Raw genomic sequence first — 12,948 nt, forward strand, 5'->3', positions numbered from 1 at the left:
TTTTCAGATCTATAAGAATAAAACGCGCGAGCGCCGATATACATATACGAACACGTTTTTCGGGACTAAATAGCGTTATGGAATACACTGGTTCCAAAGGCGAGTAATCCAAGTTATATGTGTCGATTTTGTCGCCAGCCGCCAGAGTTGATTTAATTCGGCCTCAAGTTGTTGGCCGTCCAAGTGCGGCGGTGCGCATTTTTGTCTTCGCCACGTGTGACCCTCGTCGGTATTCGGCTTTGTGTGTTTTATAGAGCTCACTCCGTCGCCGGGGTAATTTAGTGCGATGCAAATTCTTGACATTGCTGTTTGGCTAAGAGCTTTCGAAAGGCCTCAACCCCTTCTTAATCTTGATATAAAATGACTCGTCTCTTGAGTTATGGCGATTGCTTTTTGCGACAGACGCTTACTTGCGCGCGCGGTGCATTTGCAGGTGTTCTATCAATTATCGTGCTTGTGCTCCCGGCCTGTTTGTGAATAAATCACACTCCTTGCGCTTGATTGTTTTAACAAGAAAAAAATTAAAAGCGGTCGTGAATAATTATCATTAATTTAAGCTGAGCTCACGCGCTTGTTCCCTTTGGCAACGATTTAATTTGAACCTTTGACTTATATTGTTATGTGTTGACTTAAAAATAATGCTTATTTTAAAACCTGCATAGTGCGAGAATTTAAATTGTTTTAAAGTATAAATTTTTACTGGAAATAGCTGAAATAATACTCACTGAGTTAATTTAAGCGTGCGCGTGTATTATCTATCTAAACTAAATTATTGCATTTTAATATACTGTATTTGTAGCAATTCAGTCGAAACATATATTTTTCCTTTCCACTGAATGCCTTTTGGCTCAAATTTATTGCAATATTCGAATTGGTAGCGGATTAAAATAACTTAATTTTTAGGGTTCTCGGTTTGAAAACAGATGATTGGATTTCAAAGAAGTTTGCGTCTATCCGTCATAATTAATCTTTCAATAAATTTACCATCCATTTCAAAGCTAGAAAAATCGATTGAATGCTTCGCCTCCTACAGTAGACTTCAGAGATCATTAGGAATATTTGTTCCATAACTCGCAAAATCATATCAATTGACTGTTGATGCAATTTTGTTATTGTATTGATTTGCAAGATAGATATGAAAAAGCCTTTCAAATGCTTCACTTAAACTCACAGTCAGTTTCCTCCAACCAAAAAGAGTAAAAAATAATGGCTGCTGACATGCAAGTCCATCACACAACGCATCTCATCATAAATGCCAACTTTGCTATTTACAACACAACACTGGGCTGCAGCAGTCGATCTAATTAACTCGCCGCGTACCTGGAGCAGCCTACCCTGCCTCCGTCCACCCCCGCGAGCGCGCATCAGGCAAACAAATCAGCGAGAGAGCGACGAGAGAATAAAAAGCCGCACGATTAATCCGTTGAGCGGTAGAGAGAGGAGGGCGCGCCATTAGATAGTGATATAACGTCGACATCACGCGCGCGGGGGTAGTTTATAAAATAATTACGCACCCAGCAGTTGATAATGTACGTGTATTTATACCATTAAAGGAGGTGGAGTCTGCGCGCGATTGGACAGCGGACGGCGGTGGCGGCGGCCGCGATTGGCGTCGGAGGCTCGCGAGTCTCCGCCTCGCCGGCTCAGCGAGGGGGGATGCCAGTGGAGGCAGGGTGGCCAGGCATGGACAGCACCAGTCTGTCGGGCCCCGCGTCAACGCGAGCACCGCTCTCACCCTCGCGTTACTGGGGTGCGTCCGCACGCTTCACCGTCCGTGTTGTTCGGCAGTTGGACGTCGGCAGCGAGTGACTTCTGTTCGGGTCGCGAAAAGTTCCACAGACACTTTGGTTGCGAATCGTGAACTGTTATGTGCTGCTATGCGTCTCTATGATGAGCTGCAGTGAGGTGATGTATCAAGCTTACTACCCTTACCTCTACCAAAGGCCGTCCACCTCGCCTGTCTCCAGACCACCGGCCTTCACGCCCTTCCCGCAATATGACAGGGTGAGTAAAGTTGCCACGACTTTTTATTTTTGTGTCTGACATATATAGTGGAAATTTAATACGGGAGTCAAGCGAAAAAGATACGAGCAAGTTTTTTTAATAGCTTTAATAGGGTTTTAAATTTTAGAGGTTTTGTAATTTGCGTGTAGGTTTCATTGGTCTTGTACAGACCTTAGACTTTATTAAAGACAGTAGATATTCACTCATTTATTGGAAATCAAACTTGAAGTCCGTAAAAGGAGATTTGAAGAGGTGGTTTTATCTCGCTTTCAATTGTTAGGCGTTGATGTTTATACGCAGTAAAAAGTGTTAAATTGTATCAACAATAATAAGCAGAAACTGAAATAGACAGAAATTTGAGTAATCAGTAAAAATTATCAATCATGTCACTGGTGGAAATCAACCTGCATGAACGCGGCGTGCCTTATCTTGCTTTCAATACACGCTTGTGAGGTCAACCAGAGTATGTGTACAAGCTAAGTTTACAGTACGCATTCGTGTGTTTGGGTGCTGAGCGAGGAGATGTTTAGGGAGGCATATTGAGTCGATAACCTGTTTAAATGGGCGATTGCATAATTGGCGCGCGGTGCTAAGTAAAAGGCCTGCAATTTCCATCAATATTAAATGTCATGCGATTGCAAAATAACACTCATTGCAAGATGACAAATTTTAAGAGCAAAGGTAAGGCCAGATCTAATTGTAGGGATGAAATATTGGGAGATTGTTATAGTGACACTTTTAAGTCACGGGTGGAAATTAAATTTTTGAAGCAATCATCAAGTTTATAGGAGTTAAATTTTGTCCTTGCTTCATAATTATAGTAAAATTATTTAAATAATTTAACCAAATTTATTCTGCACATCTTTAATCTGGAAAATCTTTAGTCAATAATAAATAATCTAAATCTGCTATTGGTTCGTAATTTTATATTTCTGAAATAAAAGGGTTTGCTTCTGTGTCAATCATTAAATTTCGTAAGTGATTGGGAAGCCCACTATTTTTTATGGCGAGTTTAAAAGATAGGCATTTTGCCGGGTGGTGGAGTCCAGCGGGTTGCAGACTGGCCCACGCTCCTCACCCCTCGTAGAATGGAGATGGAGCGGCTCAAAAGGAACGAGCGGAAATTCCTGCGCCAGCTGAAACGCGAGAGTTTGTTTGTTTCGCGCTGACGAGAGAGCTAGCTTCCGAATTGTAAAACAAAGGCGAATTAATATATAAACGCACAAAAGTCTGGCGGGCGCCACCTTGATGTAGCTCTCAGCTTTATGTTGTGAATAACTGCTGCGCGAAATATGATGATGATATTGCGGGTGTATGAAAAGAAGACGTTTATGAAAACGCAGGAATGCTGGAAACGCGGTTGGAATGCCTGCTGCCGCCGCCGCCGCGTTGTGATATTAATTTCTGGGAATGCGCGACTTCAGGAATAACAAAACACGTATACACACACACACACACAGATGGAAGAGGGCTGCGTTTTTGTTCCGTTTGTTTTTCCTCTACGCCTCTACGCTGCTTTTCCGTTTGAACACAAAAATTGCGGATTCCGGGATTGAGTCATTCGCATGCGGAGCGCGCACACGCGGCTTTCGCCGTATTATTTTAATTTGGACGCGGATTTTGAGTGCTTTGATTGCTAAAAGGTCGGCACGCTTCTTTCAAGTCCAGCTAGCTTTTCGGCTTTGGAGAAAAACGTCAGAGATTTATGATGGCTGTCGGTACCTATAGTGAAACGTGGGACGCATACAAAACTCGAGTCATCTATGATTCATAGCTCAAGGGAGAAAGAGAAAAGGACATATATTAAATATTCCCAGGCTGCTTGTAATTTTTATTTAACGCGATAGTGATCTAAAGCAGAGTTTAAAAGACAGCTGGACTTGTCCTCGGGGTAGCAAATTAACCAAATTTATTGTTTGATATGAATTTTTCTACTAACCACCGTGCATGGTTTTATCACCGAAACTCATCTGCTGTCGAAATTTCCGTGCAAAACTGGTTTATTTCAGCATGCTAAGTTAATCGGAGCTGTGAAAATTTTTATTTTCGAGTGTTTACGATGACAACCTACGTTGGAAGCGGGTCAGGAATTTCGTCTCCAATTTAAAAAAATGTGTCTACAATGTCGTAGACACGCTGAAATGTTTGTGTGTAAGGCCAATTATTGGGTGCTGATGTGGGAGTCGCGTTTGCATAATTCTGTCAGCGCCGTGCAGGAGCAAAGGCCACGTAAAACAAAACAGAAAAGTGTCCCCCTAAACATCTCAGCTCACTTTTACGTCGTCGCCTGAAACACAAACGACTCCGTTTGAGGGTTTTATGGTGAAGTTGACAAATTTCAGCACGGCTTTTTCCGTTCCCCTGAGACTTAAGCTTAATTAAACGTCAATTCCGATTCAACATCCTCGTGTGTGTGTGTCAGTGTGTGTGTGTGTGTGTGTAGTGGTCATTAATTCAGGCAATTCAGTGTTTGTGTTGTGAAAGTTACAGCTTCATATATGAAATTGTGTGCGACGCAGTTGTAGCTGTGCGGCCAATTAAGATCAGGATTAAAAGAGTTAATTTTAATTAACTTGCAGCTGCACGTTGATTGTGAGACGCTTGCTTAACACCGACGAGCTTGCCGTGTAGTTGTACCATTCATGAGGGAAATAATGCATCATTTACTCAAAATTCTGAAACCTCAAACGATTTGGCGAACTGTTTGTTTCACAGCGTGACGAGGAAAGTGAGTTTTAACGACGGCAGCCGGCGCTCATCAGAAAAAGATTTTGTCTTCCAAAGGCAAACTGGCTGTTCGGCGCGAGTTTCACAATGAAAATTGATGAGCTCTTTTGGCACCAGCAGATACTTTACGATCGCGTCTCCTCTACCTGCGTGCTGTCACTAACTCTTTTTAAGCAACTCGCTCTCCGCGCAGGCACACGAGCTATCTGATGGAGAATGTCAATAAATCATTATTAAAAGATTGAGTCTAACTCGGGGAGCAAACTCGCATACCAGCAGCGTTAAACTTTTAACGACCCGCCGTGCACGCCGTGCAAATCAAACCACGGCGACTCACTTGTTCACCCATTGTATTTTGATATTATTTCATACACTAAATGTTTTAAAAATATTTCAAAAAGATTTCGAATAATGAACACAACACAAGCATTATGACACTTCAATCAAATAAAAACATTGTCTTTGCTGAAAATTTAATTGAAGCCAATAATATAAATAATACCAATTCTTTAAAGTGGGAGCGAAGAAATAAGTTATTTAATATAGCAAATTTTGTATCGATTATATAATTATATTTATTTAACCTAAACAATATCCTCAACGGTAGGATATGAGCTACTAAGGATCAATGAATCATTGCATTTTTTACAGAAAAATATTTCAATTCCAGGAAAATCAGAACATTTTTGAAAAGTGAAGAAAATATTCTGCTAACAACTGTCACCTTAGGCAATTCGTCACCCGACAGGCATGGTTAGCACGTCCGTGTTTTCGTCTGGCAATTCGGACAAGAAACGTGCCTGCTGAGCCAGTGAAACAATAAAACGCGCGAGTGGCCGTCAAAAATTGCAATTAAAAGAGCGCGCAGAAAGAAAGAAGGAAAGATTTACAAAGTAAACACGAGGGCAAGCGGCGGCAGGAGTCACCGCCGATTACTCAAAGCTCTCTCGCCGCTCGTAATAATGACGAGAGGAGTCGGTCGGGCCCTTTGAAGCCGCGTAGTAATACTTTGAAAGAGTACACATACGCACACGATCCTATCACAATAACACGGCCGGCAGAGGTAGTTTCCTTTAACAAATGACCAAGCTAGCAGCGTCGAGAGAGAAAGAGATTTCGCTGAACAGCACCTCCAAAAAGGGATGCGGATGACCTTTAATGTAATGACGCGAACAGGTCTCCCTGAAAACTATAATTTGTTAACCAAAGTAGACTCAAAGCTGTCTATATGCTTTTGTCATTTATAATTTATGCTAAACCCAGAAATATTTCCTCTGTAAATATTTAATATATAAAAATATTCAACATTTTCATTAACTCGCCTCAATTTTAATATAAAAAGCAGCATTATTTCGTTTTTTTAATTATGAGATATCACCTCTAGTGTATTAAGTCGAAAAATTAAAAGAGTTTTTCTTGTCAAATATAAATTTGAAATGCTCACGTTTAGCTGAAGACAAAGAAACTTTAAAGCAGCTCAAACCATTCTCAGGAATTGTAACTTCTTGAATAACCATAAAAAAACCTACACACTTCCAGTAAGCACGAATATCAGCGGGATAAAATTATAAAATCAAAATTAAAGTCCTCATATCGTCAATGGCAATTTTTAAAATGTAGCAAAATTGGAACAGAATCTGTGCTACGCTTCTCTTCATGTAAGATAAATAAATTCACCATAAATTTTATTAAGTTTTATTATTATTTTGAGAGTAAAATATCCTAGCTAGAAGCCATAGAAATTGCTTTTTGAAACTAATTTAAGCATACGTTTTTAAAAATAAATAATTAGAACGGTATGTGTGAGGAATACTCTAGGTTCCTTGCGTTTCAACTGCGAATAGGGCCTTCATCCGTTTGAAAGGTAAAGCGCTTGAGTGGCAATTAATTTCATAAGGGTATAGGTACCTCTAGGGGAGGTTCGTTATCTATTATCTCCTCGCACAGTTTATACATTAATATTTCTCCCTTTTAGTGGCGATAAACACAAAACGCACACTCAGTATAAGTGGCGGCTACCTTGCTATGCCTAAGATAGCTTGTAGGAGATTATGTCAGAGGACTTGTCACCGAGCTTGTAGAGAAAAATGGATAGGAGATACGCCCCGACCGTGTATATCCTTTCCCTGAACGCACGAAACACACAAGCGGCACGACTCTCCCTGCTCGTCATTTCACGTGGCTGCAGATAAAAATGCAAATCACATTGTGGTAATTAATCTAATTTTTACTGTGCTGCGTGTTCCTACTGATCGTAATCGCTTGTCGGCAGGCACTACGCTTAGTGCTAAAGTAAATACATGAAGAGTTGTGAGCTTCCGTGAACTAGTGCTTAGTATACATTTGCATTAAATTAATGTTCATTTATAAGCACTCCTCATTGCTTTCCGTATTCTAATTAATTTAAATTCTTCATCCTATTCTGAACCAAATGAAAGATTATACAAATATTGGATCTCTTGTAAAGTTAAAAAGGTGCATTTTATTTTAACTTGTTAAAATAACGATTTACATTTTAGTTAGCTTTAAAATTGAATCTGTGATAGTTTAGTCGAATTCGAGTCGGAATCTTCTCCACGTGCAGAGGTAGTCGGGAATCTGGCTCTCCTAACCCAATGCAAATTGCTCTGCTAATTTTTTTGTGCATTCAATTAAAAAAATCAACTATTATCCCATCCGAAGTATGATATTTTCTTTAATTTCGATCAGAATAATAATATAGAAGATATACACACAGAGGAACAGTTCTATGCATGTGCTTCCTGAAAACTGCAATTACAAAATTAATTAATTTTAATTTTATAAATTTGCAATTAAATGTTTACCTGTTCTTTCTAAAAATATAATTTCTGTAAAACAATCCGTTAATAATCTTGATTTATACTAAAGCTTGGGGGTTTGATTAAAATAGTTCTTAAATGAGTAGTGCCAAACAAAAGAGCCTTTGCAATTAGTAGTAAATAAATGCAAAAATAATGATGTGTGGACTCTCAAATAACTATTTCCATTTCCTCCTAGAGAACCTAATTTGATGATGGTCGCAAATTGAATATAATTTCCCCTAATCAACTGTTAAAAAGGCAGAGCCGTCATTAAAGGCGCACATTTCGCGCAGACTTCCCGCAGAGTAAGTCAGCTACCGCGGCTCATTAGCGAGTAAATATGGCGGGAGAAGCCGGCAGGATCGCCGCGATCAATGATCACCTGCCGGTCGGTCGGTGGAGGCGCGCGGCGAAACCGAAAGCCGAAAGCACGCCGCCGCGTTTCCATTGCACCTGAGCATGGCGCTAATTATCAGTTTGGGGAACCCCTCCAAACGCGGCTCGGCCAATCGGCGCCGCGCGTGATATTACAAAATATTTCTCATATTTATTTACGACTCTCACCTCGCTCGCGGCTGCCGCGTGGGTATCATTAATATACACCTATGAAAACGCTCGGCCTTCATTTTTACACTTTCCGACAATGGTGCTGAGACCAGCGCATATATAATATCATAATGGGTTTCTAAGGTTTACGACTCTGCGGCGATTTGCATTTCAAATTTCGGACGGTTCAGTTTCATGTGTGAAGCCGATCTTTGTTTTCAGTGTTAGCGGAAGAAAAACGCAGAAGGGCAGTAAAATTGTGTTGAATTATTAATTATGATAAACATAAATTTGTTTTTATCGTCGGCTGCATCTGACGACAAGTCTGCTTTGTTTATTTTGCCGGCGTGAGTAAGCGCTTTCAGTCAAGCTTATTCAACATGCAGGAGTTAATAAGATGTTAAGGCAGTTTATGGATTTTCTTCCGACCGGTAATTTATGCGGAGGGGAAATACAGAATTTAATATTAAATTTTATGCGCTATAAAAGATCTGTCAGTAACACATTCAATAAATTATTGATTTTAACGATTTCACAAGCGATTTCGCACTGAAGGTGGATTTTTATATGTAGCCAAAATACAGGAAAGATGAGCATTATACTCCCATAAATTAACTGTCTGAATCGACTACTTATTCTCATTTACCTGGCCTAGTCATATTTCTTAGAAAACTGTTTGTTAAGTACATTATTTATGGTTTTGATCTTCTTCCACTCACCCTTTCCTCAAGTGCGTCATTCCCGCATGATGGAATTCCTGCATCTGATCAATTAAAAAGGGAACTGGAAAAAGCAGACTGAAGTGGATTAAATGAGTTAGGCGAGTTAGCTGCGTTAAAGTTGCAAAGCCGACGACCACGCACCTGATTTATCCGCCAAAGATGGAACGTGAGTGAAAGAAGTGAGGAATTTGATCGGAATGCGTATGATGCTGGCCGCGCCAGCAGATACGGCACATCACGCTGAACAACAATAAGAGATCAGAGATCGGCAGACCTACTGCTGCCCGCGCTCAAACATGCGGGTCCACCGGTATTAGATTCCAAACTGTGCCTCTTACTCCGTGAAAATGAAAGAGAAAAACCGAGGATTTTAATTAGTTTAATTCGTTTCTTCAATGATTTGCTCGCGAATTTCCGCGAACGGTTTGAATAGGCACAAATAAAGAATGTATCGACAGTGAGAGTTTATGGTCATTTTAAAACTAAGCTATTACTTTTAAATTTAAAACCTTTAAAACTAAATATAAAATAACAGTTCGCTATTAGCAATCAAGACCTCAAAAAGTTTCAGTGAGAAAAATTAAATAATCGAATTGCATTTGGTTGAGATTGACAATAAGCAACCTCTACACCTATATTTTCTCAGGTTGTAAAATTTTTCTGAAATTTGCTCATTGAATTTGTCCAATTTCTGTCAGTAGCACAAAAGGATATTTCATTTAATCCCTTTTCCACAGCTAATTCATAGCCTATTGTAAACCAAGTTTGGGCTGCTCTTCTTCTGATGACCGGTTTTCGAGTCACTCATACATATTAAACCCGGGACCTTTTTGCCTTCTTTGTTCAACATTCGGATGGCTCTTCTTTTGCCTCTCTGGATAACTGGTATTTTAGCGAAAAGGCGTCGGTATATGGAGGTTGAAGAACCTCGTGGCGCGCGTGCGAAATCATCTCTCGAAGCAGCTGGCTTATTTATTTGTTTGCGCTTACGCCGTAATACGGGATGACAGCATTTATTTACCGTCTTTTGGTCGCGGTCCAGAGCAATTATCTCGTTAGCCACACTGATGGGCCACACTTATTTCAAATTTGGCGTGCGTTCAATGTGTACGAATCGCACCAGATGTGCTCCGTTTGAGTCGACTAATTGAGAATAAGCGAATTTTAATGAGAGCAAAGATGAGATCTGTGCGGGGAAGTTATCTTGTTGATTAATTTTTCGCAATCAATAAAATTAAATTCGGTTATTGTCCATGTGGAATTTGCAGTTCATCCCTCGATGCCTGCATAATGACGTTAAATTTAAAAAATTGTTTTATTTGAAGCCTGAATCTTATTAACTTATTTTATTTCTAATTTAAATTAAATACACATGGCAATGTTCGTCAAGTTTTGCCATCGTTTATATAATGTCGATAAAAGCATGTTGGTATATTACATAATTCAATAGATTTGCAGCTGAGTTGAGTCTTTTCAACTTTCAAATAAATTGAATATGAACTCTTTAAAACTAACAGGTGCAAATGCCAGATAAAGATAAAAGTGTTCGTCAAAAAAACGATTTTCTAGGCCTTTTTGCTTATAGCTCCAGTTTCATTACGGTCACTTACATTGCGGATAAAAAATGAACTCGAACTATCGGGAGGTCATCAGACAGGTGTTCAGACAGCGATATTCGCGAAAACGGGAAAATATGCGATGCCGAGCGAGTACCTGAGATATCCATCCTCTTCTCACTCGAGTGGGAAATACGATCGGCGGCATTCTCGAGCCGGCGAGCATTTCGCTGCTTTCAGAGGTAATCAATTTATTTAAGCAATGGTCGGTCGCTCTGGTGCTGGAAAGAGGAGCACTCGCCCCCTATTATCTCTCAATGCGTATCTAGCCGCGTTGATGATGTGCAATAAAGATAGGGGATTCGCTTTACATAATGATTCGGTTGGAGACAATTAGTCAGGAATTCGAGAGATGTGTCTTGGAAGTGAGGTTCGCAGCCTAAAGCAGCCACATCCGCATAGCGAGCGAACGCGTTATACATTAGAGGCACGACTCGGCGGCGGCGTTATTTCTCATTCGGCCCGCAATCCTCTCGTAAATAAATCGGTAATAGAATAAGAAGAGCCGGCTTATCGCAAATTATTTCGCCTTATTTATTTATTTGCAGCGCGTTTATTGCTAATAACAAGGAATAAAGTGCGCTTGCCTCTTGGAAATAAATAAAGACTGCTGCTTGTGCTTTTGCAGAAAACTGGTTGCCGCGCTCTTTTTATGTTCCACATGGAGTTTTATTCTGACTGATTTTATCGCGAGGCAGTTTTGTTTAATTAGTGCCCCGATAAAATACATAAATTATGGCTGTTTTGATGCGATTTTTGTTCAGTTTGTTTTCAACTCTCGCATTAGTTATATATGGCGAAATGACTCGTTTGTGAGGCAGTAAACCTTACAAAAATCGTGTATAGCGGCTGCTAATTTAATTTTTAATCTGACTCAATAGACCCTGAGTTTTGATACAAATCTCGGGTTTATGGTCTCTGGGCAAACAAACACTTAGAAGCTAATTAATGGCCCATCATGTGCTGGAGCCCCGAATGTGGCGAAGCTGTATGGGTTTTTCTGTTCTAAATTGGTCTCAATTGGCATCGGTAAGGTCAGTTAAAGTGGCTGAAATTAAATTCAAGTGGTAATTGTAGAGTTCAATCTCAAAGTCGATCCTTAATATTTGTGTAATTTTATAGGTATTTATATTTGTGGTCTTAAATTAGTGCTGAAATCTAAATGTTCATTGGGTTAAAAAATATTTTTTAGTTCAACCGAATTTAAACGCGAAAAAGTAAAGCCCACGTTCTACGAGCATTTATCCGGACCAGAATGATTAATGCCGGTAGACTTAACGCGCAATTTAGCGTATACATTAGATTAATCTCACCGTACCTTTCGACTCCCTCGGCGAAAATTAATTGCATAAATAGCGGCGCACTGTTTTTTGTACTGACCATTTGAACAAGCGTTTGTCCTTGGTGCCCACAGTTTGGAATGCAGCCGAGGACGTCCCTCGAGCAATCGCAGAGTCCACTGGGACACTCGGACGTGTACATCAGCCCTGGCGGCAGTGCGGGTGGAGGCGGGGGCGGTTCAGTCAGCTCGGTGGGAAGCCCCTCAAGCCCAATTTCATTACATGCACCTCCAAGCACAAGGTAAGAAATAAAATCAAACTGATGATCAAAGTGAGGTGCAATGGATGCAGTCAAGTCTTTTAAATTTCTAAATTTTTACAAATTAAAAGTTATTTATGGTGAAGTGAGCAAAATTTATACTAAACTCGTAATGGGAACACCTCAGTTTTGAATTCACTGCTTCAATGTGATTAACGATCGGTGAAGTGAAATTTAATTTCTTCCTAACATTTTAAATAATATCAATTTTTTAATCTTGATAATATGCAAAGAGTGATATTTTAAATATGGCTAAGAATGGTCGAAAAGAAATTGCAATTTAAATTATATTCTTGACATAAGTTCAACTCGCCATATTAATTTGTCGTTTTAAATTAAAGAAATTACAAAATATCAGAAGAAATTTTATAGAAAACATTTTCTGTGCAGCAAGGAGTCTACAAGCAAGACTGTGGTAGCCGATGACGGTGGCGCCGACGATGAGACTGAACCTGGAAACGACGACGACGAGCGTGCCGGCGCCGCTCAGTACGTGTCGGCAAACTGTGTCGTCTTCACGCACTACTCCGGCGACGCAGCCGCCGTCGTCGACGAGCACTTCAGCAGAGCCCTTAGCCAGACTTCGTCGGCCGTGGCGCCGACCTCCGCGTCGTCGGCAGGATCGGCGTCCAGTTCTGCGGCCGGTGGCTTTGGAGGCAATGAGCCTGGCAGCTCAGGGAAAGCTTCAGGGGCCAGTAAAGGTAAAGACCACAATTTTTTCATAGCAATTTTCTAAATGACCGTGCAATCTACAGCTGCAATATTAGAAGAGTTGGCTCTCAAGCTACATAATTTTTTTAATATTCGAAATGAGGTGATATTTTTCCCTACCTCTCCTTGAACTCTAAAGAGTTTGAACAAAGAGCGCAGCGATTCAGTTTAATTTGTACGTCAGTGGAATATAAAATAAGA

General features: G+C 40.3%; 1 protein-coding gene across 1 annotated transcript in view; it reads left to right on the forward strand.

Annotated features, from left to right (window-relative positions):
* The first annotated feature begins 1,576 nt into the window (after window positions 1–1,576).
* Window positions 1,577–12,948, forward strand: part of LOC135939253 (transcription cofactor vestigial-like protein 2) — a 29,901-nt gene continuing 18,529 nt past the window's right edge. The window contains exons 1-3 of the mRNA XM_065483531.1: window positions 1,577–2,004; window positions 11,852–12,018; window positions 12,427–12,737. Of these exons, the coding sequence (XP_065339603.1) occupies window positions 1,888–2,004; window positions 11,852–12,018; window positions 12,427–12,737 (595 nt within the window). The 5' untranslated portion in view covers window positions 1,577–1,887. The remainder of the gene's footprint in view (window positions 2,005–11,851; window positions 12,019–12,426; window positions 12,738–12,948) is intronic.

The sequence above is a fragment of the Cloeon dipterum genome, chromosome 3 (genome assembly GCF_949628265.1).
Source record: "Cloeon dipterum chromosome 3, ieCloDipt1.1, whole genome shotgun sequence".
Classification (NCBI taxonomy): Eukaryota; Metazoa; Arthropoda; class Insecta; order Ephemeroptera; family Baetidae; genus Cloeon; species Cloeon dipterum.